This window comes from Narcine bancroftii, chromosome 12 (genome assembly GCF_036971445.1).
Source record: "Narcine bancroftii isolate sNarBan1 chromosome 12, sNarBan1.hap1, whole genome shotgun sequence".
Taxonomy (NCBI): domain Eukaryota; kingdom Metazoa; phylum Chordata; class Chondrichthyes; order Torpediniformes; family Narcinidae; genus Narcine; species Narcine bancroftii.
In genome coordinates this window covers 78,617,699-78,643,509 of record NC_091480.1, presented here as the reverse complement: position 1 = coordinate 78,643,509, position 25,811 = coordinate 78,617,699, and the positions used below count along the sequence as shown (strand labels likewise).

The 25,811-nt window shown below is 45.7% G+C and overlaps 1 protein-coding gene across 6 annotated transcripts in view; it reads left to right on the top strand.

Annotated features, from left to right (window-relative positions):
• Nucleotides 1-1,803: 1,803 nt before the first annotated feature.
• The window catches only part of socs7 (suppressor of cytokine signaling 7), a 45,100-nt gene continuing 21,092 nt past the window's right edge, over nucleotides 1,804-25,811 (top strand). For all 6 annotated transcript variants that reach the window (XR_011347583.1, XM_069907023.1, XM_069907022.1 and 3 more), the window contains exons 1-3: nucleotides 1,804-2,831; nucleotides 22,717-22,781; nucleotides 23,393-23,497. Coding sequence is in view for 5 of the 6 variants with exons in the window: in XM_069907023.1 (XP_069763124.1) it covers nucleotides 2,008-2,831; nucleotides 22,717-22,781; nucleotides 23,393-23,497 (994 nt within the window). In the remaining variant the exon portion in view is untranslated. The remainder of the gene's footprint in view (nucleotides 2,832-22,716; nucleotides 22,782-23,392; nucleotides 23,498-25,811) is intronic.

Genomic DNA, 25,811 nt, shown 5'->3' with positions numbered 1-25,811 from the left:
CAACCTGTTTAGAAATGGAACAGTTAACGACTGCCAATTCTTTGCTCACAACCAGGAGTATGGTGCATGCTTTGATGTTTTCTAAAAGAAGTCGAGACTGTTAGCAGATACTTGGAAGGTCTTGCTTATCAGAATGTGGAATCTGGGAATTCAGCTGAGGAACGTGAGAAAGAGTTGATCTCACAAAAGTGTGCGCAGGCATGAACAAGCGTGGAGCAATCCGAAGCCAGGTCACATGTACTGGACAACAGCAGGAAGCGGTCAATGAATATTCATTAACCCCAAAGGTTCAAAAAAAAGAATCTGTCCAGGAATACACAATGAAACAAGGTCAGAACTCTGGTTGGAGACTTTCTCTAGTCCACTAAGTGCTTGAGGTCATTCCAAACAATTAAAAGGTATTTTCAAAATGCCAGAATATAGTCCTGGGAATCATCTGCCTTCTTTAATAGGAAATAAATTTCAGACTTATGAAAGGGAATTGACAAAGTCAAGTGAAGTTCAAGGCAAATGGCAGATGAGGGAGTGTAGCTCTGTGGTGGCCTGGCAGCTGATCAAGGAATCTCTGCATTTGGGAAAGAGTATGCATTGGTATATTACCCCTCCATGTTCTCACTGACCTTTTGAATTTTTAAAACCCTCATTCTTATTTTCAAATTGTTTGTTTTTCTTTGGAACCTCTTCAGATCTATGATTTGTGTTCCTCCTTGATTCCCAGATGCAACTGCTCTGTCATTCATAGTCATAGCAAAATTGCCTGGGCTCTTAATCTCCTCCCTAATCTCCACCTCCTTCTCATTTTTAAAAGATATTCTTTATAATCCACTTCCATGACCAAACTTTTATGTGAGAAGTATCCCTCATATATTTAGTGCAGCGGGTGCTTTAAAAATGGAAGTTTAATGTTTACCCTGCAGAGTGCCTTAAATCCCAATGTCAATAGAGCACCCTCTACTGCAGCACTTCAACAGCCAAGTGGAGTAGAGCAGGCAACTTTGTGCTCGTTTTCTTTCCCAGTTTCTTATGAGAGGGGTAGAGAAGAGGATTTTGAATCCATTTTTAACAGGTCTCCTAATCCTTCGTCTGTGCTGGATTCAAACAAAGACTCCAGAGACCTGCTTGTCAGTACCGGTTTTATAACCATATACAGCACAGAACCAGTTTGGCCCTACTAGTCCATGCCAGAACAAATCCCCACCCTCCTAGTCCCACTGACCAGCACCTGGTCCATACCCCTCCAATCCTCTCCCCTCCATGTAATTATCCAGTCTTTCCTTAAATGTAAATAACGTTCCTGCTTCAACCACTTCCCCCAAACTTTTCTTGCCCCAAACTTTTCTTGCCCCAAACTTTTCTTGCCCCAAACTTTTCTTGCCCCAAACTTTTCTTGCCCCAAAACTTTTCTTCCCCCAAATTCCCAACAGCGTGTAAAAAATAGCAAACGTCAATTGGGAGATTTACTTTCAAAGGGACAAATAAAATTTAGTCCAACAATTGCACAAGGTGTTGGAGCCGTCTCGCTGAGAGAACTCTTGGCCAACGACTTCACATCGTGGCGAAATGCGGAACAGTTTAAAAACCTATCTCGGGCTGGAAATTCGTTCTGTGATGGCACCTCGATACATTTGATTTAACCTCCCTGCGTGAGAATTCTTTTTGGTGAACCGGTGCATTTATTTCGGAGCGTGTGGTTGGGAGTTTTGTTTCAACTCGCTTGGTATCTTGACCTACAAGAAACGTCAGTGCAGATATTAGGAGGAGATTGCATTGAATTTGCGGAAGTGTTAGTAAGTGTGGCTTTAAACACCGGGGTGTCTGATGAAGGTTCTGGTTGATTTTCCCCCATGATTGATGGGTCCCGGGACTGGCAGGTGGATGGGAGAGAAGGTCCAAGCCATGGAAGGGGGTTGGCTCTGTGGCAAGTGGAGGAGGATAAATAGTTAATGCACTAATCAGGCAGCACACATACAAGGAGAGAGAGAGACGGACGGTCGGTCGATCGACAGCATGAATGCGCAGGCTGCCGCTGGGTTTGTGTTACTGCACGTCGTGCCTCCGAATCTGCAGGAGGGGGAAGCGGCGGCAGCAGCAGCGGGGGGCTCGGGGCTGAAGCCGCTGCCCTATGATGGGAGCCGCCGCCCGGCGACGTTGCTGCAAGATGCCGCCTGCAGACTGCAGCAGCACCTGGACCTGCCCGCAACAAAGGGCCCGCGGCCGCAGCTGATGGTCTTCCGGAACCTGGTGCCGGCCGCCGAGCAGCTCCCGCGGGCCACGGGCGGAGGGGCCGAGCGGCCCGCCTCGCCGCGCTTGTGCCCGCGTCACCGGCGCTGCCCGGGCCGGCCTCGCAGCCGGCGGGACGAGCGAGTGTCCGAGCTGGCCCGGGACTTCGGCGACTTCACGGTGGGGCCCGGCCGAGAGGAATGGGCAGGCTGCGAGTGCGCGGGCCTGGGCCTGGCCGCCGCCTCCGGGCCGGGTGCCCGGGCCCCCGCCGAGGAGACCAGCGACGCGGTACTGGTACTCGGGGCGATGGAGGAAGCCGGAGCCGAACTGGAGGCCGGGCCTGGGCCCGGAGCCGACTGCCCCCTCCACCTTCTGTGCCGCAGCCTGGGCGAGGAACCGCCGGCCGCCGCCGCCGCCCTGGGGGAGGCCGACGAGCCGCTGAGCGACCGCTCCCGCAGGACTTCGCTGAGAAGCCGCCTTACCAAGCTCTTCCGAGCCCGGAGCTGCAACGGCGCAGCGCAGCCCGGGGCCAAGCGACACTCGGTGCAACTGCAGGACCCGGCCGGGAGCCCGCTGGACGGGGAGGCGCTGGCGGAGGGCCCGAACACCAGGTACTCGCTCTGTCCCCGTCCAAACCGCCGCGGACAGACCCAGACCGCCCCTCCGGGGTTCACGCCAGGTGGTGGGAGTCGTCCTCTCGGCAGCATTGAGCGCTGCAGTCCCGATCTGGTACCGGGCAGCAGAAACAGGCCATTCAGCCCAGCAGGTCTGCCCGGCACTTGGTCATGAGCTGAACCATCATCTATAGTCCTCCCTTCCCCCTTTTGTTCGGGCATCTCTCATGCTCCCCCACACTTTGATGAAGGGCACAAGCCCAAAACGTTGCTGATGTATCTTCACCTTTGCTACATAAAGGTACTGTTTGACCTGTTGAGTTTCTCCAGCTTCGTGTTCTTCCCCCCCCCCCCCCACCCCTTAACCTTGTGTCAACAGAATCCTGTGTTTTACCCCATTTTCCCAGTCTTCTCCCATAGCCTTTAATGCTAATCAAGAATGCTGCCTTAAATACACCGAATGACCTGGCCTCTGACAACTGCCCGTGGCAACAAATTCCACAGATTCACCACCCTCTCGCTAAAGAAATACCTCTGCATCTCTATTCTAAGCAGACACCCTCCAATCCTGAAGCTGTGCCCGCTGTGGGAACCAATGTTCTACATCTACTCTGTCCAAGAGTCCTGCAGTTGAACTACTGAACCAAAACCCCATCTGGTCCTCAACAAGGCAGCCAACACCCTGGGCATAATCTCCTCTTGTTACTTCCAGGCAGAAGGTACTGAAGTCCAGCACTTCTAAGTTCAAGAACTGTTTTTTTTTCCAACAGCTTTCAAACTTCTGAGTCTGTCCATCCTTCCCATAACCATAATCTACCCTGGGACCCCCAAAAGAACTATCCGCACTACTGAAACATCTTTTTCTTGCGATAACTTTAAAAAAAAAAGTCCTTTTTCTGTCTTGGCGTAATTTGTACCACTATAATTGGTGTATCTTTCATACCATTTTAACTGCAGCAAGTAAGAATTTCAGTGCATTTGGCCATTGTACTTGTGTGTATGACCAACATTCATTATCAGATGGAGATGGCAGGCTTCCTAGCTGAGTGATGTTTCTTGATACTGCATGGTCATTTATCCAATTGTATCTCGTCTGGATGTTGACTGCTGCATTTATCACTACACCACTGTGACTGCAGTGGATTTCGAGGCATTGATTGGGATGGGACAATGCAACCTTTTTTATGGAGTTATTTTGACTTGCAGTGATTGTAGTCCATGTCGTGGCGGTGATAATGGGAGGTCGTGACTTGAAAATTATACAAAGCCCCAAAATCAATTTAAAAATAAAAAATCTTCAGTGGTTACAATAGAGTTAATGGGAAAAGATCATTTCCTGTGGTGAGAGGAAGCAAGTTGTAAGTGTCTGGCAAAGGAAAGCATCTTTACAGGCAGTTGTAATTTGGAACACAGTGCATGAAAGGGAAATAGCATTCTTGAAATGTAGCTTGAATAACATTCAAGCATGAAAACAAATTGAAGGAAGAGGAGATTATGGAGAAAGAAGGAAGTGGAATTATTTGGAGCTCTACCAAAGAGCCAGTATAATGGGTTGAATGGCCACCCTGCTGTATCAGTAATTCTCTGGCAAACCTCGTGGAACAGCTGTGTCACAATGAGAAGTGATCTTGTGCATTGTCTCCTTGCCATACAAACCTGTCACCTGCAGACAGGCTGGAGGATTTTGGCAACATAAGTTTTATCTTTAATTCAGTAGAAGCTTCTAAGCCTGCTCCCAGGATTAAAAACAGAAAATGTTGGAGTGCTCAGCAAGTCAGGCAGTGTCTTTGCAGAGATGGAGTAATGCTTTTGGTAGATGAATTGTAATAATAAAAGATCATGTAGGGTAAAATTTGAAACACTAGAGGACATGCATTTAAGGTCTGAAAGTTTAAAGATGTGCAGGGTGAGATTTCTTCTTTTCCCCCCGCCCCAAAGTGGCAGGTGTCTTGAATGGGCTGCCAGTGGTACTGGTGTAAATGGATACAATAGTGGTGTTTATAGAGGCGTTTAATAGATAAATGAATATGCAGACGAGAGATGAGGTTAATTTGGCATTGTTTGGCACAGATATTGTGGGATGAAGGACCCATATCTGTACTGTTCTAACTTCTGTATTTGACAAGTCAAACCAAAAACTTGACTAAAGAGGTTGGACATAGCTGGAAAGAGAGAAGTGAGTTTGGGGTAAGCATCAGAGTTGTTTCTCAGCACAGTTCTTCAACATCTGCAAACAAAAATTTAGAAAAAAAAACTACAGATGCTGGAAATCTAAAATAAAATCAGAATCTTCTGAAAATACGCAACAGGGCAGGCTGCAAAGGCCTTCACCCTGAAATGTTGACTGGGTGATCCTTCCCACTGCTGCAGTCTGACCTACTGAGTGTTTCCAGCATTTTCTGTCTTTTCCAATTATAGCAGTGGGCACACTAGGAAGGTTGTAGAGGTGGAGGGGGTGGGGTGGGGGCAGAGAGGAGAGAAGGGGAATGAGGTGTTCTGAGGGATTTGAAAATGGGGAATGACATTTTTTTTGTGTGGATTGGATTGCTCTGCATGATATGATGATAGGAATGGGATGTACTTTTTTTTTTGGAAGGGTATGAGTGTATTGAATAATCCATTCTCAACATTTTCACAGCCCACTTATTTTTAGTACAGGATGAAAACTGGTAAGCCACTCCTACCCTCTAACTCCTCCATGACAATGTTCTCTTGAAAGCTGTTTCGATATTTAGTTCTTCAGATAACTGCTGTTGAACTTGCTTATTTGTAATTTTTCTTTCCTCGCCCCTTCTTCCTGCCTTATACATGTCCCTATATCCCACACCTTCTGTCTTGTATTCTGTCACCTCTATGCCGGTAGTATGGAGAGTCATATGCCCCCTCTGGCAGAAACCTGGTAGGAAGCCACCTCATCGGTCATCAAGGTCAGACCACCCACAGTGAACACACCCCTTTACATTGGCCCCTTTGAGGGATTACACACACCACCACTGGCTCCTTTAATCACCTGCCCTATTAAGGGCATACCTGAGTTGGCCCCCACTGGCCGACTAGGGGTATAAAGCCCAACAGGTGGAGTAGCTGGGTTTCTTTTTCCCTTGAGGATGAACTCCAGCTTCACTCCAGGTCTTGACCCAAGATGATGCTGGAGAGTCAATTGCAAGGTGTGCCAGAAGTGGGTGCACATGTGAAAATCTATTGTTGTAAACTCTTTCTTTCCTAACTAATTGGGGTGCTGTACCTGCACCAGGTTCCTGCAGGAGAGTCCCATGACCCTTCATACTACAATATCCCTTCTCCAACTTCTTTCTCCCTTTATATTTGTAATTCTGGCTATTCTGTCTGTTTCTACCATGGGTTCTTCCAGCAATTTTTTGCTTAGCATCTGCAGGTTTTGTATTTCTTTCTGGAAACATTATTTTCCAGATGGCAGACCGGTTAGCATTGAGGTTAATGCAACATTTGCAACACCAGCGACCCAGGCTCGAATCCTGTGCTGTCTAAGGAGTTTGTTCGTTCTCCCTCGGTTTACGTGGGTTTCCTATGGGTGCTCTAGTTTCCTCCCACCCTCCAAAAAAACATACTGGGGGTTGTAATTGGGTGGCATGGGCTTGCCTTATTAACACAGTACTCAAGAGCTTGGAAACCGATTAAGCGTTGAAAGAAGAGTAGAACATTGTGAGAACGTATTTTGAGCAAGAGTTTTGTAAGAGTTGAATGGAGGAATGGTCCAAAACTTTACTTGGGTTTCCATTACCACGTTCTGAATTTAAAAAAAAACCATGGGTTAATTTTGTTTGTTTATAGGAGCTTGCTGGGTATATTTTTTAAACCCTGTGACAATTCTTTGCCAATTGTGAATAATAATTGGGGTATCATGAAAGGGGAAATATGCTCTTATGTGTTCGGATCAAGTGAGATTGCCCTTTGACCTTTAAATTTTGAGTTTGGTGCTTATAAACTGTGTGCAGATGGACTGCAAGAGAATTGCAGAAAAGAAAGTGGTTAAACAAGCAAAATGAGGTTTGTCTGAAATAGAAAATACTGGTTGTGAATTTTTGCTCAATCAAGTAGCCCACCCGACTTTCTCTTATAGCTATTGTCTAACCCATTATCTGTCTCCAGACTAATGGTTGTCAGATTACTGTTATTACTTATACTCCACTGGTTATAAAGTTATTGCAAAGTAAATTGTGAATTGGAGGGAGAGCCAGTGGGAAGTTTGCATTCTCCGATAATTGGCAGAAGGACTAGGGGAAGAAAGGAGGATATCTCTTCATGAAGCAAGTTATTAGGATTTGGAAAGTGCACAATAGAATTCATTAGTAGCTTTCAAAATAAAATTCATAAATGCATGATGGTACATTTGCAAGGCTATATGTGGGGTAGGAGCGAGGGATTGTGACTAATTGAAGAGTTGCTTAGGTGGGCAGACACAGCCTGGGTCAAATGGGTCACTCTCTGTGCTGTGTGATCCTCAATCAGATTCTAAAGGTTGAATTTTACATTGAGCATTTTTAAATTGGCAGCAGTGTCTACTGTTGCTCCCGTCCCTGATCCTTCGAAGCCTCAGGGGAAATTAATTGGGGAGGAAGCTGTTGCATCTGACTTTTTTTGCAGCTTTATAACTTAATTCAGGGTAAAGTGTAGTGAAATTATACAAACCTCTCCCATCTAATCACCTCTGAATTCGACCTGGGTCAAACTGAGTTGTGGAGGAGACATAGTGAGCATGAATTTCCACATTTGTACAAATTGATGAACTGGTGCAGCCTATATACAGTGTATATAGAATTGCATTGCAGCATAATAGGAGATGAATTAGCCCTTCTGATGTGCACTGCCTATTTCAAAAAGAGCAAGCTAGCTAATTTAAAAAAAAAAAAAGTTTTTGCCTGAAGCTTGTGTTCCGTACACTGAGAATGTCCTGGTTGAGAATACCTACTGCACTAAAGAAATCTCTTGGTGCCTGCCACATTGACCACCGCCAGTGGGCTGATAACGCCTCAAACCGTGCATCTTGGCGCCTCACAGTTTGGCGGGCAGCAGCCTCCTTTGAAGAAGACCGCAGAGCCCACCTCACTGACAAAAGGCAAAGGAGGAAAAACCCAACACCCAACCCCAACCAACCAATTTTCCCTTGCAACCGCTGCAATCGTGTCTGCCTGTCCCGCATCGGACTGGTCAGCCACAAACGAGCCTGCAGCTGACGTGGACTTTTTACCCCCTCCATAAATCTTCGTCCGCGAAGCCAAGCCAAAGAAATGCAGAATAGTAGCATATAATTGTACTGCAGCCAGTTTTGAGATGTGAGACAAATTTAATTTTTGAACAGGCACAGAATGACTCGATGAATTGAGTTGCCAATACTATTCGATAGTTTATGCCCACAAAGTGTTCCCTTTAACCAGTAATCTTTCATTCTAGGGCTGTATTGCCAACAAAATTCCAGTGACTTTTAAAAGAAATGACTGCATAATGTATTGCCTCTTGCATCCTCAGGGCATTATAAATTTATTTCCTTATGTACCCAATACCACAATTTCCAATATCAATTGGTGCCGTGAAAGCAGCTTGCTTGGGTAGAAGATTCTGGAAAACTTCTGCTTCTTTCCTCCCCTACCCCCCCCCCCCCCTCCTCCTGCAACCAGCAGGTGGAGGTTGTCTGGTTGATTATCCTGTGTGTAATCTACCTTTTAAAATATTGATCTTCACCTGAGCTTAAAAATGGAGGCATTCAGTGACTTGTCTTCCTTTCAAAAATGAAGTTCAAATTTATTGTCAGAGTATATGCATGACATCACATACAACGCTGAGATTCTTTTTATCTGTGGGACAGGCAGAATTTCCAATTATCAGTAGTGTAAACTCTTCTTTCTTCTTTGGCTTGGCTTCGCGGACGAAGATTTATGGAGGGGGTAAATGTCCACGTCAGCTGCAGGCTCGTTGGTGGCTGACAAGTCCGATGCGGGACAGGCAGACGCGGTTGCAGGGGAAAATTGGTGGGTTGGGGTTGGGTGTGGGGTTTTTCCTCCTTTGCCTTTTGTCAGTGAGGTGGGCTCTGCGGTCTTCTTCAAAGGAGGTTGCTGCCCGCCAAACTGTGAGGCGCCAAGATGCACGGTTTGAAGCGAGATCAGCCCACTGGCGGTGGTCAATGTGGCAGGCACCAAGAGATTTCTTTAGGCAGTCCTTGTACCTTTTCTTTGGTGCACCTCTGTCACGGTGGCCAGTGGAGAGCTCGCCATATAACACGATCTTGGGAAGGCGATGGTCCTCCATTCTGGAGACGTGACCCACCCAGCGCAGCTGGATCTTCAGCAGCGTGGACTCGATGCTGTCGACCTCTGCCATCTCGAGTACTTCGACGTTAGGGATGAAAGCGCTCCAATGAATGTTGAGTGTAAACTGTACTCCAGATAAAGGTCCGATACCAAATAGAGAAATGTAAACAAACTGCAAATGCAGAAAAAAAAATTCAGTTATAAATAATGTGCAAAGGAAGAAATGAGTCTGAGGTTTTAGGAGTGTAATGGTGGAGGAGTGGCAGCGGTTCCTGAAGCTGGTGGTTTGAGTCTCTTTCCTGTGATGGCAGCAGTGAGAATCGTATGAGGGTTGATGCTGCTCTCGGGCAGCAGCATTCCACGTAGATTCCTGGTTGTGAGGTTGTGCTGTCTGTTATTAATCTCCTTAGCTAATGATTTTCCTGTGTGTTCATAATCATTTGTTGGAGGGAGAAAGAAAAGGAGACATTTTCTTACCCAGAAAGTTGAATGAAGGAGTTGTTAGTTATACAAAATTGAACTCTGGGCCAGCACAATAGAAATGAGCTATTTGGTGTTTGTGCTGTCTCACCTTCGCTCCAGTCAGAATTGTGTGTCAATTTAACCATGCCCATATACTTGTTCTTTGCTACTCCATACGATTCCAAATTCACAGCACCCTCTGGGTAAAGAAGCTTCTCCTATTTTTCCATTTCATCAGTGCTTCACTGGCTGCACTGGTAGCTGAGTGACGTGGCTTTTCAGTTCAAAAATGTTAGATCCAGGTCTAAGTTAATTCACTGGCTTCCCAGAGACTCTACAAGTTGTCTATTGCACTGATCGTTTGCATGCGTCTGGTGCATCCCAATTAGTAAAAGTGAATGGTTTCAAAGCATTTGTGATTCTCAAATTCCAACACTTGGATCTTGCTCCCAAACCACCTGGAATGTGATGCTGAGGTAAAGTCTTTCGTTGGTTCTAACTCATCTATGACCATGCTTTCTGCTTCAGTGAGAATGTGTTGCTGTCCAGAGACGGTCACTCAGAAAACCAGACTGATACTTGGACAGCGTTGCACTGTCTTGGGGGCAGGCGTTTGGCCGAGACGTTGGTTGGAGAGCCCACAATGAGAGTGGAGGAAGTAAATAATCTTCTGACTGTTTTAAAGAGTGGAGTCATAAAGTTGTACTGCAGGGCCACAGGAATTTCGATCCAAACTGTCCATGCCAACTGGGGTGTCGATCTGAATTCCCATTTGGTGGCATTTGACCCATATCCCTCTGAACTCTTTCTACACACGAACCTGTCCAAATTTCTTTTAAATATTGTAATTTGAACTGCCTCTGCTACTTGCTCTTCATTCCAAACTGACAACTCCCTGTGTGGAGGAACTTGTCCCTCTGGTCCCTACTAAATCTTTTCCTTTTGGCCTCAAACTTAATGCCTACTAGTTTAAGACAGCCGAAGTTGCAGCCACTAGTGTTGGGACAAAGGAGAGTGAGGTGCAGAATTCCTCAGTTGTGCACATTTCCTCCCCAAACTTGCGTTTCTCCTTAAAATGGAAATGGCATTGTATTTGCTGCATGTTGAGGCTGGTCTTTTTGATGGCAACTAGGTTAAACTGTACCCTGCAGTTTAATTTGATGTTTCCAGATTGGGAGTTACTGGGGTGATCTAGGTCACATTGTTCCTTGTCTCCTTCTAGCATTGCACAATAGCAGTAGTGCAGAACTCCCAGCTGACAATAGTAACTGAAATTTGCATTTTCCACCCTGATACTGGTGCCATCTTTAATTGTAGCCTACAGTCCAGTTAAGAGCGTTTCTGCTGGCTGAGAAGAGGGAAGGGTGTGGGTGTGTTCCCCTGTAGATAGCATTCCCTCTGCCAGGACTTTGGATTGAAGTTCTAGATCAGTGTTTGAGCTTAAAAAAGCGAGGCTAAGATTGTGCTGCACTGTCAAAGGTTCCATCTTTAGGGTACGATGTATTACAGAGATCCATCTGCTGTGCCCATGGCTCTATTCTTTTATACTGGGAAGTAGTCCTCTATCTGATGATCTGGGTGGTTACCTGGAACACTGTACAATTTGGCTGCACAGCTGCTGCCTTTCAACCCTGACTGCAATTAAGGACATGACTGTGTACCTAAATATGGTCTGATACTCTTTGCATACTTCTGGTCAGATCAGATGGATGTCTTGATAGTGAGTCTACATTACAGTATTTATCTGTTCAGCTCTTGATTTGTAAAAGAAGTCTTTAATTTAGGTACAGGTATATCCTGCTTTACAAATACTTGCTTTACACAAATTTGCTTTTATGAAGAAACTTGTGTTCGCTGTCTGAAAGAAATTTGAATGGGTTTTTGCTTTTACAAAAATAGTGTTAATAGCTCCTTCATTTTGCATCATTTTGGCTTGTGAAAGGTTTCATAGGAATGTTCTACTTTCAAAAAGCGGGGTATACCTGTAATATATTGGGTACTATCACAAGATTCATTATGGCTCCACAATTGTAGGGGATCAAGACTCTCTCCCACCGTGTTCATAGGTCAGTGTCCTTTAGGGAATGAAACAGTGAACACTCCAATCTTTTCAAACCTGAAATGCTAACTCTGTTCCTCTTCAGATGCTGTCTGACCTGCTGAGCATTTTCTTTTAAAAAAAAAAAATATTGTTCATCTTCAGCATCTTGGATCTTTTTCCCTTTTTGAGTTCCTTATCTTGGGGCCACAGGGTTCAAATCCTGTATCGTCCAGTGTTCACTGGAGCATTCTGGGATTTCTATTAACCATTTAATAAAAAAGAACTTTTTCTATTTTTGAGTAAATAAATTATAAGAATAAGTATCCAACAAAGTAAGATGTACTATTTCATATGGCTACAAATAACCTATGATACGTTGAAAAAGACGAAGAAAGGCATGTAAAAATTATGCTAATAATCTAACTCCTCCCCTGTGAAATTTGGTGAACATGCGCTCCACTACTGTAAAAGGGAAAAAATCCAAATCACAAGATGGGATCTAAATAATATTAATTATGAAAATAATTAAGAAAAGGACCCCATAAACTTAAAGTTAAAATTCATTTCAATAGTAGAACATCTAATTTTTTTTCTCCAAAATTGGGCATGCCATCGCATCAGACAGGCATTGACTACGAGTAGGAGTTTTAGTTTATTTATAACATCCATTGGAGCGCTTACACCCCTAACGTCGAAGTACTCGAGATGGCAGAGGTCGACAGCATCGAGTCCACGCTGCTGAAGATCCAGCTGCGCTGGGTGGGTCACGTCTCCAGAATGGAGGACCATCGCCTTCCCAAGATCGTGTTATATGGCGAGCTCTCCACTGGCCACCGTGACAGAGGTGCACCAAAGAAAAGGTACAAGGACTGCCTAAAGAAATCTCTTGGTGCCTGCCACATTGACCACCGCCAGTGGGCTGATAACGCCTCAAACCGTGCATCTTGGCGCCTCACACTTTGGCGGGCAGCAACCTCCTTTGAAGAAGACCGCAGAGCCCACCTCACTGACAAAAGGCAAAGGAGGAAAAACCCAACACCCATCCCCAACCAACCAATTTTCCCCTGCAACCGCTGCAATCGTGTCTGCCTGTCCCGCATCGGACTTGTCAGCCACAAACGAGCCTGCAGCTGACGTGGACTTTTTACCCCCCTCCATAAATCTTCGTCCGCGAAGCCAAGCCAAAGAAGATAGCACATTTAAAAAAAAAACTTGCATTGTACAGATCATAAATTACATCCTAACTTAAGTAGCTATTTAAAGTGCAGTATGAGGTTTAGAATTGTACGTACAGCATGGTAACAATCATTTCAAAATGCTTGTGAATAAAAAAAAAACTTCAATCTGGATTTAAAGAGTTAAAGAAAAGAGCTAATTTGGTGGAGGGAGGAATGTTATTCCACAGTTTGCGCCTTCACTATCGCAGCCCCCAATCTCCTGAGCTTGCGATTTGAGTGCAGAACAACCAAGCGCCTTAAATTGGCCTATCTGAGGGGTCTTGAAGTGGAGTAGGGAGTTGAGAAATTGGTGATGTAAGGGCTTTGTAAACAAATTGGAGAATTTTACAATCTATTCTGAGCTGTACTGGCAGAATCGAGGTGGTTTATAGTCTCTCTTTTTGGCTCCTGTCAGGAGCCTCGCTGCAACATTCTGAAGGAGGGACAGCATCTTTCAATCTCACAAATATAGCTCTTCTAGTTCTTTTTCTTTGGCTTGGCTTCGCGGACGAAGATTTATGGAGGGGGTAAAAAAGTCCACGTCAGCTGCAGGCTCGTTTGTGGCTGACCAGTCCGATGCGGGACAGGCAGACACGATTGCAGCGGTTGCAAGGGAAAATTGGTTGGTTGGGGTTGGGTGTTGGGTTTTTCCTCCTTTGCCTTTTGTCAGTGAGGTGGGCTCTGCGGTCTTCTTCAAAGGAGGCTGCTGCCCGCCAAACTGTGAGGCGCCAAGATGCACGGTTTGAGGCGTTATCAGCCCACTGGCGGTGGTCAATGTGGCAGGCACCAAGAGATTTCTTTAGGCAGTCCTTGTACCTTTTCTTTGGTGCACCTCTGTCACGGTGGCCAGTGGAGAGCTCGCCATATAATACGATCTTGGGAAGGCGATGGTCCTCCATTCTGGAGACGTGACCCATCCAGCGCAGCTGGATCTTCAGCAGCGTGGACTCGATGCTGTCGACCTCTGCCATCTCGAGTACCTCGACGTTAGGGGTGTGAGCGCTCCAATGGATGTTGAGGATGGAGCGGAGACAACGCTGGTGGAAGCGTTCTAGGAGCCGTAGGTGGTGCCAACGGTCAACCAGTTTACCTATCTCGGCTGCACCATTTCATCAGATGCAAGGATCGACAATGAGATAGACAACAGACTCGCCAAGGCAAATAGCGCCTTTGGAAGACTACACAAAAGAGTCTGGAAAAACAACCAACTGAAAAACCTCACAAAGATAAGCGTATACAGAGCCGTTGTCATACCCACACTCCTGTTCGGCTCCGAATCATGGGTCCTCTAGCTCTTCTAGTACCAAGGAGAGAAAAAGCAACTACATGGGAATAATAAAAAAAGTCAAGCCTTAAGCTCAAAAATAATTACTTCAATCATAAAATTACTTCAAGCCCTATTTTGTAGTATTTTTCTCTGAACTGTAGCTTTCTGGGTTATTATCTGGAGTCGCACATGGGCCAGACTGGGTAAGCACAGCATCCTTCCTCCTTTAAACACTGTTAAAGGAGCCAATAGTGATTTAGTTAAAATCCTGCGACTGCATCGTCTCGGCCCAAGATGGCGGAACCTGTGTTCAGCAGAGGCCTTGAGGGGTTGCAGATCTGGGGGAGCAGCAGGCTGGAGGACACCCCCCCCCCCCCCCCCCCCACAGTTGAGAAGAAGCAGAGGAGGTGCAAATGGTGAATCTTTGTCATGTGTTTTGTGAACCAAACAGCTTTTTGTAACGCTCCCAATATTTCCACAATTGCCATTGGTGATGTTTTAAGTTTGATGTCCCTGCTTGTGATCTGTACTTTTGTTGCAATCTGTGTACATATCCCTGCTATCTTTCCTTCAGTTGGATGTTACTAAAACCACTTTGTCTCCACTATACACCAGTAGTTTTCCCCTAATCCTTGTATTAGGAAAGAAATAACACTTGGCAAGGAAAGAGTTAAATAGTCTGTGTAATTCTATCTGAATATGGTTATAATTCCATTGAATCGTTGAGTAGCTTTAAGGTTGAGTTGGAGCGAGCCACGTTTGACCTGAGCTGGGTCTTAAGCTGTTTGAAATCACTGTCACAGAAACTTGCTTCAGCATCGATTGTCTGGTTACTTATTTATTCATCAATTCAGCTGAGAGATCTGAATGGAATTGCTTTCACTGAGGTGCTCAGATTGCAATCTGAGGATCTGATGCAGTGAAAACCACTTTGAATTTTACATTATTTTAAACAAAGAATTCTGAATTGAAAATGGAGGGGTAAGGGGTAGTAAGAAAGAACAACATGTAATTTTTATCCCTTCTAAATTGAGATTCCAAGATGACCAGCTGTGTCCAGAATATAAAATAGTTCTCTGTTGTTACAAACAGATTTGAAATGATGGAAGATGTGGATAGGCGCGTTTCCCTTGTACAAGGTAGTATTTGAATAATCATTCAGCAGGGAAATGGGCCATTCGGCCCAACCAGTCTGCACTGATCAGTGAGCACCTTTTTGCATTTTCTGGCATTTTGTTCATGTCCCTTGATGCCCAGGAAACTTGAGGAAAAGCTTGTGGGTTTTGCATTTTTGCTGAGGGGGGGGGGGGCGGGAAATGGCGGAGCGGACCTGGGGGAGTGGAGATGCAGCATTTCCCGTGAGGTCCTACTGCCCAGTGTACCTGCTGACAGCTCTGTATAGGCTTTAAACAACTTGTTAAAAGAGCCAATGGTGTTTTATTTAAAATCCTGTGACTGGGGTCTGGGCTACAGAAGGCGGTGCCTGTGTTTAGCAGAAGCCTCAAGGTTTTGCTGACTCTGGGAGCAGTGGACTGGAGCAGGGTACCAGTAACTGGGAGAACACCCTGTTGTGAAGCAGAGGGGATGACCTCCAAGGACTGTTGACCATGGTAGCAGACCAGCTAGGGGCTCTGCAGCTGAAGGGTGCACACAGACGGCAAGCTGCAGGTGACTTGCAGGTGAAGAAAAACCACACCAGCTGTGGGCTGCTGACAACTTGAATTCAAAGGGCTCACATTGTTACTGGAGACTGGCTCATGAGAACCAGGTATCAGAACCGGGATACTGAGGGCAAGAAGGGCTCTCAAAGGGCCCTAGGGGCTGAAGGCTTCTTTGTTGTGTCGGAGGTTTGACTCTGGGCTTGAGCAGCTGATGATTGGAACTGAATTGGACTCTTGTGTTGCTACAGAGGGTGTGAGAGCACTGGAGGAGAATCCACTTGGTGACTTGGGGGGGGTGGGTACTCTGCTTTTCTTTCTCTGGTAGTGGGTGCCGGGCAATGCTAATGGTGAATCTTTGTGTGCCTTATGGCAGACTAAAGGCAATTTTGTGTAATATTACATTTCTGTTTTATTACATGACAATAAATAGTATCCCTCTTCCCCCTTTCCACACACTAGATGTGCTTGCTTTACAGTCTCTGGCTTTGAATCCATTAATGACAAGAACTCAAAGCCTTAAACACAAGACCAACATAGAATTTGGAAGCATCATATTTACTGACAGTGGTTAGGATATGGAATTTGTTGCTCTGGGAGAGGTTGCAGTGAATAGGATCAATGTATTTGAGGCGAAGATGAATTGGGAGAAGGAAGTGAAGATGCTCGACACGAGACTTCTCAATGCAAGTATCGCATGAATTGATGTGGATCAAACCACAGGAATCTGCTGGAGGTACCAGCAGCATGAATGGGAATAGAAAAATGAGCAAAATGTTTAGCTGAAGGACTCTGAAGACAACCTTCATGAAGGGTTCTGCTCCAAAATGCCAACAATTCTTCTCCCTCTGATGCTGCTTTTATGTGCTGAAGTCATCCAACAAACTGTTTACTGCTCCAGATCCCAGCATCTGCAGTCTCTTGTGTGTTCCCAACGTGAATCAAGTGGTGGGAGTGGCTCAGCTATAATCAGTGTAGCACCCGTGAAGTATTCCAATATGGCAGTAATCAGCATGGGGCTTTGCACTTGGTGAGGGAACTCGCAAGAAGGTGACCATCTTTTACTGACAGCTTTGGGCTGATAGTTCCCTTCACTCTCCCACTGTCTGCGGCCTGCTTCCGAACAAAGATTGTCTACTCATGACTGTGCAGGAATCTGAAATGGGTGTAGGTCTTCACAAGGGGATGGCAACAAATAGAAATTTGGATGAGCACAGGATTTTGGGAAGTTTTGCAGGGAAAGGGGAAGAGGTAATCAGACTGCAAGCACTGTGATGGTGAAGGTTGTGTAAATGTGTGTAAATCTGTCTTGGAATACAAATTGGCTATCTGATTGGAATTGAGATGGATGGATTTCAGAACAAAAATGAACTCTGAAAATGCGGTTTGATTGGAGCTGAGCACCACATCTTATTCCGGGACTCTATTTTTGTCCCATTTTCATAAGTACTTTGGTTTGTTCTTTAACACCTCAGGAGGATTAAGGGTGGTGGGAGGGGAAAATTTCCTTTTTAATGTCTATGCCTGAGCCAAGGCTGAAAGGAAGATTTAACATCCATTCCATTTTGATAGCCCCTGTTGCATTCTTGGAAATTTCAAATGCTAAATGGCTAATATCTTTTTGGAAGTGTGGTTAACATTGAATTGAATTATTTTATGTGAGGTGTAAAATTTGGACTGTTCACAAATGGATGTAAATATTTTAAAGGGAGAGCAACCAGCTGTTTCCCTGGCCATTATTGTCCCCCAGCACCCCCTCTGGAACATCTAGAGCAGGGCTTACCAAACTTTTTAGCTCATGGAACCCTTTTGGGGAGCACTTGGAAATTAAGGATCTTAATCGTCAATTACAGTTTAAAAGACCTGTTTAGGTGTCATGGGGGGGGGGGGGGTCCTTTGTGGGCTATCACCCCCCCCCCCCCATGAGTTATTGTGAACCCATACTCACCTGCAGCACTTGCGTCTGGAGCTCCTGGATGTATTACTGCTTGAAAAGACATCAGTCTGAGACCAAGGGATCCCAGTCACTGCTTGCTGTTTTGCCCTGACTATTTCTCTTCACAGATGCTGTCTGACCTGCAGACTTCCTCCATAATTCTTTGTCTGCCCAAGATTCTAGCATCAGCAGGCTTTTGTGGTTCTCAATTACATGTTGTCCTTCTGCCCCTAGGGCAGGTCAAGACGACGTCCACTCAACTCCTAACTCGAACCCACGATCACAGGGCTCTTGTGGCTGCCATTCCTCACCCGTCATTGTTTTTTAAAAAAAAAAAAAAAAAAAAAATTCCAAATCAAGTGTCCGGCCTCTTCCCCCTACCCGTGTGCAGCTGGATCCCAGAACAGGAGCAGAACAACCTATCTGTACTGGTGGTCACGCCAACAGAGGCAGTGCCGCTGCACTCCCGTGCTGAGGTGCCAAACCATCACACTGTCACTTTAATGAGAAGTGAGGTGCTGGATCCAAGTTGTTGCAATCGCACGGTTTCCCTTCTACCTATCTTTTAGCCGCTCCCTCATCCAGCGCCACGGTTTGCACCACACAAGTGGGTGGGGGCAAAACAGCTGAAGAACTCCTGCTGTGCTGATCATACATGGATTAGATGGGGAGGAGTTTCTGGCTCTTAACCCTCCTCCAGTGAACCGAGAACTTGTGGAAAAGACTGGGCACTCACAGTAAATCTGTTTGGTTCAGGGAGGGGATATTGTACAGGCTATAAAGGAGAATGGATGTTTTAAAATTCGCACACCACCCTTGCAAGCCTGAGTACAAGTAAGGAATGTGGTGGTGAAGTGATTTGCAACCCTGACACTACTATTTCTCCCTGCTGGTGAACCACGGCAATGTGAGTTGCACTGGCGGGAAAACAGCAGGTGAACAACATAGGAGATGGGGAGACCTTTGCCCAAGCACACTGCCACAAATCGCGGGAGCTTTTAACTTTACAAACAAAACTGATCACCTCATTGTTGGATTGGCATAATCCAGCAAAATAAATCAATTAAAAATGAATAACCAGTGTGGGATTACAAATAAAACATCTCTTCTCTCCCCCCCACCGCCTTCAATTTTCATTTTCTTTAATCACTGCGGACCCCGACAAAAAGTTGGCCTGGGACAGCAGAGATCACTAACCTTTCCACTCTGGCAGAGGCTAATCGAACCTTGAAAGAGCAAGGAATGTGGCATCTGGACTGGTTTCTACACGCTGGGAGCTGCAATTCCTGTTTCCACAGGCAGTCATGCAATGTGAAGAATGCATCAGAAGGCGGCATTCAAAAGGCACTTGTTCCTACACCTCCAGACCCTTTGATAGGTGAGCCCAGGCGCCAATGGGACCGCGTACTGTGCAAATGAGCGGCCACGTTGAGTGTCAGTGGAGGGTTGGATGCACTTTCCCCTACTAGATCCCTGTCATTTCTTCCAAAGAACCTAGTTTGGGAAATGCTGTTTTAGAGTCTGGTGCCATGTACTAAAAATACAGTACAAAGTAGGATGTGTGGCAGTGGTCATCCCCCTCCCCAAAGCAGGAAGGTAGCAACCACATCACCTGCTTTTCAGTAAAAGTTGTTTGCTTTGAGATCTGATCTACAGGCAGGATTTCACACATGGCACAATACATGATTGGCCGTGATGTGGGCGGAGGTAAATGCTTTGACAATACCACCCTTGGACAATAGCAGTAATAGGGGCAGCTCTCTTTGTCAGGGAAGGCTGAATCGGCTGGGTCTTGACCAAATTGAGTTCTTTGATATTGAAAGAGCTTTGAAGCGTGTTTCTGCTCATGGATAAGGGTGGTTCCAGAGGTCGCTAGTTCAAATTTATTATCATCCAATTGCACAAGTACGATCCAATGAACAGTGTTCTTCAGTCCTTGGTGCAAAACATGCAGACACACAACCAGAAAAAACACATGCATCCATATTTGATTTGCATATATTTATTTACTTTTTAGTAAATAATAGTCTTGGATGGTCAGTGCAAGCAGTTCCTTTGGTCATTCAGCATTCTCACTGCCTGTGGGAAGAAGCTGTTCCTCAGCCTGGTGGTGCTGGCTCTGATCCTCCTGTATCTCTTTCCCTACGGGAACAGGTGAAAGATATGAAGTGGAAGGGGTCCTCAATAATTTAACAAACCCTCTTAAGACCATGATCCTGCTAGATTGTGTCGATTTGGGGGGGGGGGGGGGGAGGAAGAGGAGAGATATTGGGTGAAGAGGAGGGAGACCTTGGTGATCCTCTGCCACTCTTGTGGTTCTGTAGATTGACTTCTGATCCCATTCTTGACAGCAAATTTTGTGTTCCAGAATTGGTTTGACAGGTTTAAAGAGAATCGAGGCTGGACGTGTTATGAACAAACAGTGGTCTTTATTTACACATAGGGAAATTAACAAAAAGGGCACCCACAGACTGACTAATGTACACATGCAAGGTATATTGAGAAATGAGGATTCTTCAACACCCACAGGCACAGTCTCCCAAGAAACAAGGGTTTAACTTGTTCAGCACCCACCACCCACAGGCATGGTATACAGCATAACTAAACGAGTACATACACATGAACCTGATCTCTAGTGTCACCTCTGCTCGGATCTGGGACGGGTCCATTGCATTTAGCCCTCTGGAGCTGCAGTGGACTGCAGCTTGGGGTTCAGTGATTGTCTCCATGGAGCAGCAAAAAAAAACAGCGAGAGAGACAGACTGCATGTGCTTGGCTTTTTTAAGTCCACGTGACCTGTGAGGACCAATTGTGCATCAGCCTCGCCTGTGATCTGATCTAGCCATTGATTAGCACCTGAAGGACCTGACATTAGCTGCCAGGTGGGCAGATCTAACCCTTGATTGGCAGGTGAGGTGACTTCTGACTAGGCTCCACCTGGAGATGTCACATGACCTGCCACAATCCACACTACAGTAACCTAATGAAGTCACTCACAACCACTTTACCCTGTTTTCTGTGGGAAAACTCTTTTCAAATGGTTGAAACAAAAGGCAAGTGCACTTGTCTTGCGTTCCTGAGTTCTACTGAGCATTAACCACCACTGGGATTGGGAGAGGGCAGGTGGTGTGGAGATGTTGACAGAAGAGGATGCAATGGTAAGAGGACTAGGCCCCCAGCAAGAACAGGCAAAGGCACTACAAGGTCCAAAAGGAAGGACCTGCAATGTTTGGAGTATTTGAGAAGCGACTAGACTTAATCTGGCTGCGATTTTGATGAAAATGGCCACGTTGGTGTGGATTCGTGAGGAGCAGTGATGCAGCACTCCTGCGGGGTTCAACTGCCATCAGCTCCGCACACCCTTTGAATAGCCTGTTAAAGGAGCTGACAGTTTTATTTAAAATCCTATGATCTCTGAGTCTGACCTTGAGGGGTTGCAGACTCCAGGGGAGCAGAGGGCTGGCGCAGGGCATTGTCTGAGAAGAAGTGGAGCAGTCAACCCATGGGGTGGTGACCATGGCGGCAGACCAGTGAGGGAGCTCTGCAACTGAAAGACCCATGCATACGGTGGGCTGCTGGTGACTCCAGGCGAGGAACCCACAAAGGCTGGGTCTGCTGGAGACTGCTATCAGGAGGCTCGTGCCGGGCCGTGGATGCTGGAGACTGGCTGAAGGGGTACCAGGTATTGAAACCGGGATATGAGGGGGTGCCAAAAATGTTGAAGGGTTCCTGATCATGTCGGAGGATCAGATCTGGAGCTCAGGTTGCCAATGGTTTGGACTGGACTCTGTGTGGCTGCGGAAGTGCTGGAAGTAAATCGATGGGCGCTTGGTGACTTGGGGGGACTCTCTTTGCTTCTCTCTCTGACTGTAAGAAGCGCTTCAGGCAATTTCTGCCAATGGCGAAAGTGTCTGCTTTATGTCAGGCAAGTGCAATTTCATGTAATGTGACACTGTTTTATTACAATGGCAATAAATTGAATCTTGATTATATGTGTGTTGGGAGTGAGAAATGTGGCATCAGATTTAGGATCTGGATGTAGTTATTTTTGTTGAAAAGGCAGACTTTGCAATGATCTGCTTAGAAATGCATGAAACACTGGTGTGGACAAGATGAGGGGTTGGGGCAGTATTGTGCAAGGTGCACAGAGGGAGGAACGATCCTGTCTGTTATGGAAAGGCCGCTTCCCTATGCAAACCTTGGGTCAGGCATCTGTGAGTGCATTGAGTATACAGCATCTCCCTATACACCAACCACAGCCTGGTGTGTACATTATTTATAGCCTTGCTAAGTGTTCTAAGCTAATCCTTCCTGCTGTTTTTGTACTGTGAATCATACAGCCTGCACATTACCTCTCTGTCAGGGGGGCTGTTCATCACAGCACTTCAGACACTGGACCAGGCAGAGCTTTCGAGGTGAGCTATTTATAAACTTAATTTTAATAGCTGTGCTTGGAGTAGTAAACCAGTTAGTTCTAAATGCAGGCTAGCTGTTGGATATTGGCAATTTCCTATTGAGGAAATTGGCCCATCTGATGTTGACCATAAAAGCAAGTGACGTGCAGATATGATTGAATGGTTGATGCTTATTTTTTGGTAGTTAATAGGCACATTACCATTTTTTTAAAAACATCTGAGATTATTCCCAATGGGAGTGTTCTGTGACCCTAACCTATTTTCCCACAAGTGACAGAAGGGGATTATTTTATTTATCCTGTACACTCTTCAGGAGTGTCATCCTTTGCAGGCTTACACCCTGAGGGGTGACTCTGCATCCTTCCATCAGCTGCGTGCCGATGGTAGAACTATGATGGTGGAGAGGCTGCTAGGATCTCGGTAATTGGCCTGTTTCAATGACTTCCCATCACAGGCCAAGAGGCAAGAGTTTGTAAGAAATGAGAGGCGTGCTCCTGCAAAGGGCAGCTTGAAAGGCGTACCGACTTTGAGTATTAACCGTACTTGCTGCTTATGGGATGTCCCACCCAGTTGTCTGACATTTCTTTCCTGTTCCTCCACAGCAAACCCAGACTGACCAGGACACAAAGTGCCTTTACTCCGGTGTCTTTAGCACCACCTTTCACAGGTAAGCAATGTCCTGCACGTGTCAGAAATCTGACAGAAGTACAAATTCTGGAGTTTGCAGCACGTGCGGAGGGAGAGAGAACTGATCATGTTTTAAAACTCTGATTATTGACCTGAGGGATTAACTGTTTCTCCACAGATGCCTGATCTGCTGAGTGCTACTAACATTTTCTCCTTTTTTTTTAAATATTACGGAGCTTTCAAACTTGCTTTGGGGAAATGTCTGTCAATGTGCTGCACTGCAATTTCTTCACCTCCCTTCCCACCTCATTCTGTTTTCTCAGTTCCTTTTTTAAACAGTCTCTCACTCTTTAAGAGGAGGAATTTGCAGATGTCATAGAACAATACAGCACATTACAGGCCCTTCAGCCCTCAATGTTGTGCCAACCCATATATTCCTTTTTAAAAAAAAAGTACCAAATTCTCCCTGTAACCCTCTATTTTTCTTTTATCCATGTGTCTGTGCTGGGGATATTTTGTTTGGGGGGGGGGGAATTTGCTGTGCAAGGTGCAACAGATTGTAGGTAGGAAGAAACTAATCCTCGGGGGGGGGGGGGGGGGTGAGTAGTCATTTTGTTTTCATTGGCCTTTCTTTCTGTCTGCAATGAACAGGAGAAACTGTGTCACTGGTCGACTTGGATATTTCTCATCGTGGACCTCCATCTCCTCAGCCTCCGACACCACCGCCCCCTCCTCGCAGAAGCCTCAGCCTTCTTGGTACGGTATAATGATGTCTGTCACAATGCAATCAAATTACATGGTCACAGGCTGCTGTTTACATACTTAATCCTCACTCTAAATGTTAGAATTGATCACACAATTGTATATCGATGCCATCAAAATATAACCAACCATTGTGACAACAGATGCTTGTGGAAGAGTATATACAGAATTTATTAATTTATTTTCAAGCTGGTGAGATTGTTTTAATACATCTCTAAAGGAAAAATGAATAACCTGCTGGAGGAGTATTGATGAAGAGGTTCAACCTGAAACGTCGACCATTCTTCCCATCACCCCCCGATGCTGCTTGACTGCTGAGTTCCTCCACGTTTGTTATTTTGCTCCAGATTCCAGACTTGAGTCTCCAGTGTACTAAACGCAAGCCTTATGTAAATGCTGTCAAGGTTTGCCAATTCTCACTTTGACTGCAGCAAAAAATAATTGGTGGTCATGGTTCCAAAGGACCTTTGATAAAGAAATGAGCTTGCATTTGTAAAGCACCTACCCAAACTTGATGTCTTGGAGAAATTGACAGCCAATCAAATACTTATGGTGTAGTCATTGATTGGAGGTGGTGTCTGCAGGTTTGCAATGATATCTGTTTCAGTATGATGGTTGAGGAATGACCATCGACCCAGTCACCAAAGAGAACTTCTCTGCTCTTCAGAATCATGCCACGGGATACATTGCACCCTGCTTAGTGGAGTCGCAGTTTTATTCAGAAGACGTCAACTCTGACAGAGTAGCACTACTCAAGTTCTGCATTGAAGAGGCAGCATTGCTTTGGGGCTCTAACTTGGGTCAGTGACTAGAGTGCTGCAACAGTGGCACACATGTGAAGCAGCTATTCCCCTGCTCCACACACATGGATCTCTCCAGATACCAGCTGAGTTGACAAAGTTTGGTCCACTTGCAGTGAAGCAGTTCCTATTCTCCTGCTGTCTCCAGTCATGCAGTGTATACTTCTGCTCGGTAACCACACAGTTTCTAGAGGGTCCAATCTCAGCTCTTGACAGATGGTATATTTGAGGAAGTAACACAGTCCCAGAGGTCATTGATATCTATTTTTCTATGCTGTGTTTTACTTAGTCATGGTTCTACACCATGGAAACTGGCCCTTCGGCCCAATGTCTATGCTGACCAAACTAGTCCCATTTGCTTCCCACCATGTTGCATCAACTAATCTTTTTACAAAAATACTTTATTCATAATAAATAATTAATAAAAAAGAAAACATTCCAAGTCTCTTTTCACCTTTGATGTCATGTCCATACATTCCCATCAATATACATTGTTACCACTCTCTATTGCCATAGCCACCACTGTGCCACCTTGTTACTTCCCCTCTGTTGTTTCAGGGGCTTTCCCTTGATCTCTTCTCCTTAGTGATGGAAGGCTATAGAGTGCACTGTGATCCTTCCCCATGGTATCCTTGCATTGGCTGTGCCAAGACTCAGTGCGTCCCTCAGCATGAACTCCTGAAGCCTGGAATGTGCTGGTCAGCAGCATTCCCGCATAGACAACTGTGTGCAGAAAGACCAGCAAGTTTCGGACAGACCAAAGGGAGTCTTTCCCCAAGTTGATGGTCTTCCAGCATTTCTGGATGTCTGCCTCTGTAGGCAGCCTTCTGCTGTGCCACCAAGAATGCCACAGACGCAGGTGCTGTTTGGGTGGGTGCTTTGGAGACCAACCCCTTTCAGGATGCAAGAGGTTCCCACTCCACCAGTAATTTGCTCAGCAGCACCTGGTTTAGTCACGATCTAACTGATGTACACCTGTGTCCAGTACAGAGATTCCACGTGGGCAAAGAAGATACTTCATTGATGCCAGCAGACTCTGGATTTGTTCAAACGTGATCTAGTAAAACTTTTAATCCAGCTCTTTTGGAATTCTGGTGCCAGGCCAGCAGTTTTTTTTTTTTTTGGACTGTCGGATGTTATTTTATTAAAACTCCAATTTGTTTTTTGATGTTGTCCAGTAACAACTGAGTTAATCTATGTTTTGAGGGACCAAAGCCCAAACTGCTGGAGGGACTCGGAGGTGAGGCAACATCCACAGTGGAGGAATGGGCAGTTCATGTTTCCAGCCCTCAGGGTTTCAGCTGGAAATGTTGACTGTCCATTTCCCTCCATGGATGGAGCAGTAATTTCAAAGGCTCACAGGAGCTACGGGCCTGGGAGGCATCCAGCTGGTGAGCTGGATGCTGAGGCAGAGGGGTTTACAAATGATTGGAAAGTAACCTGTTAAAGATTTGCTGTACCTGGCGTCTGCCTTCCACAGCCAGTTCTCTACATCCACATCCATTGGC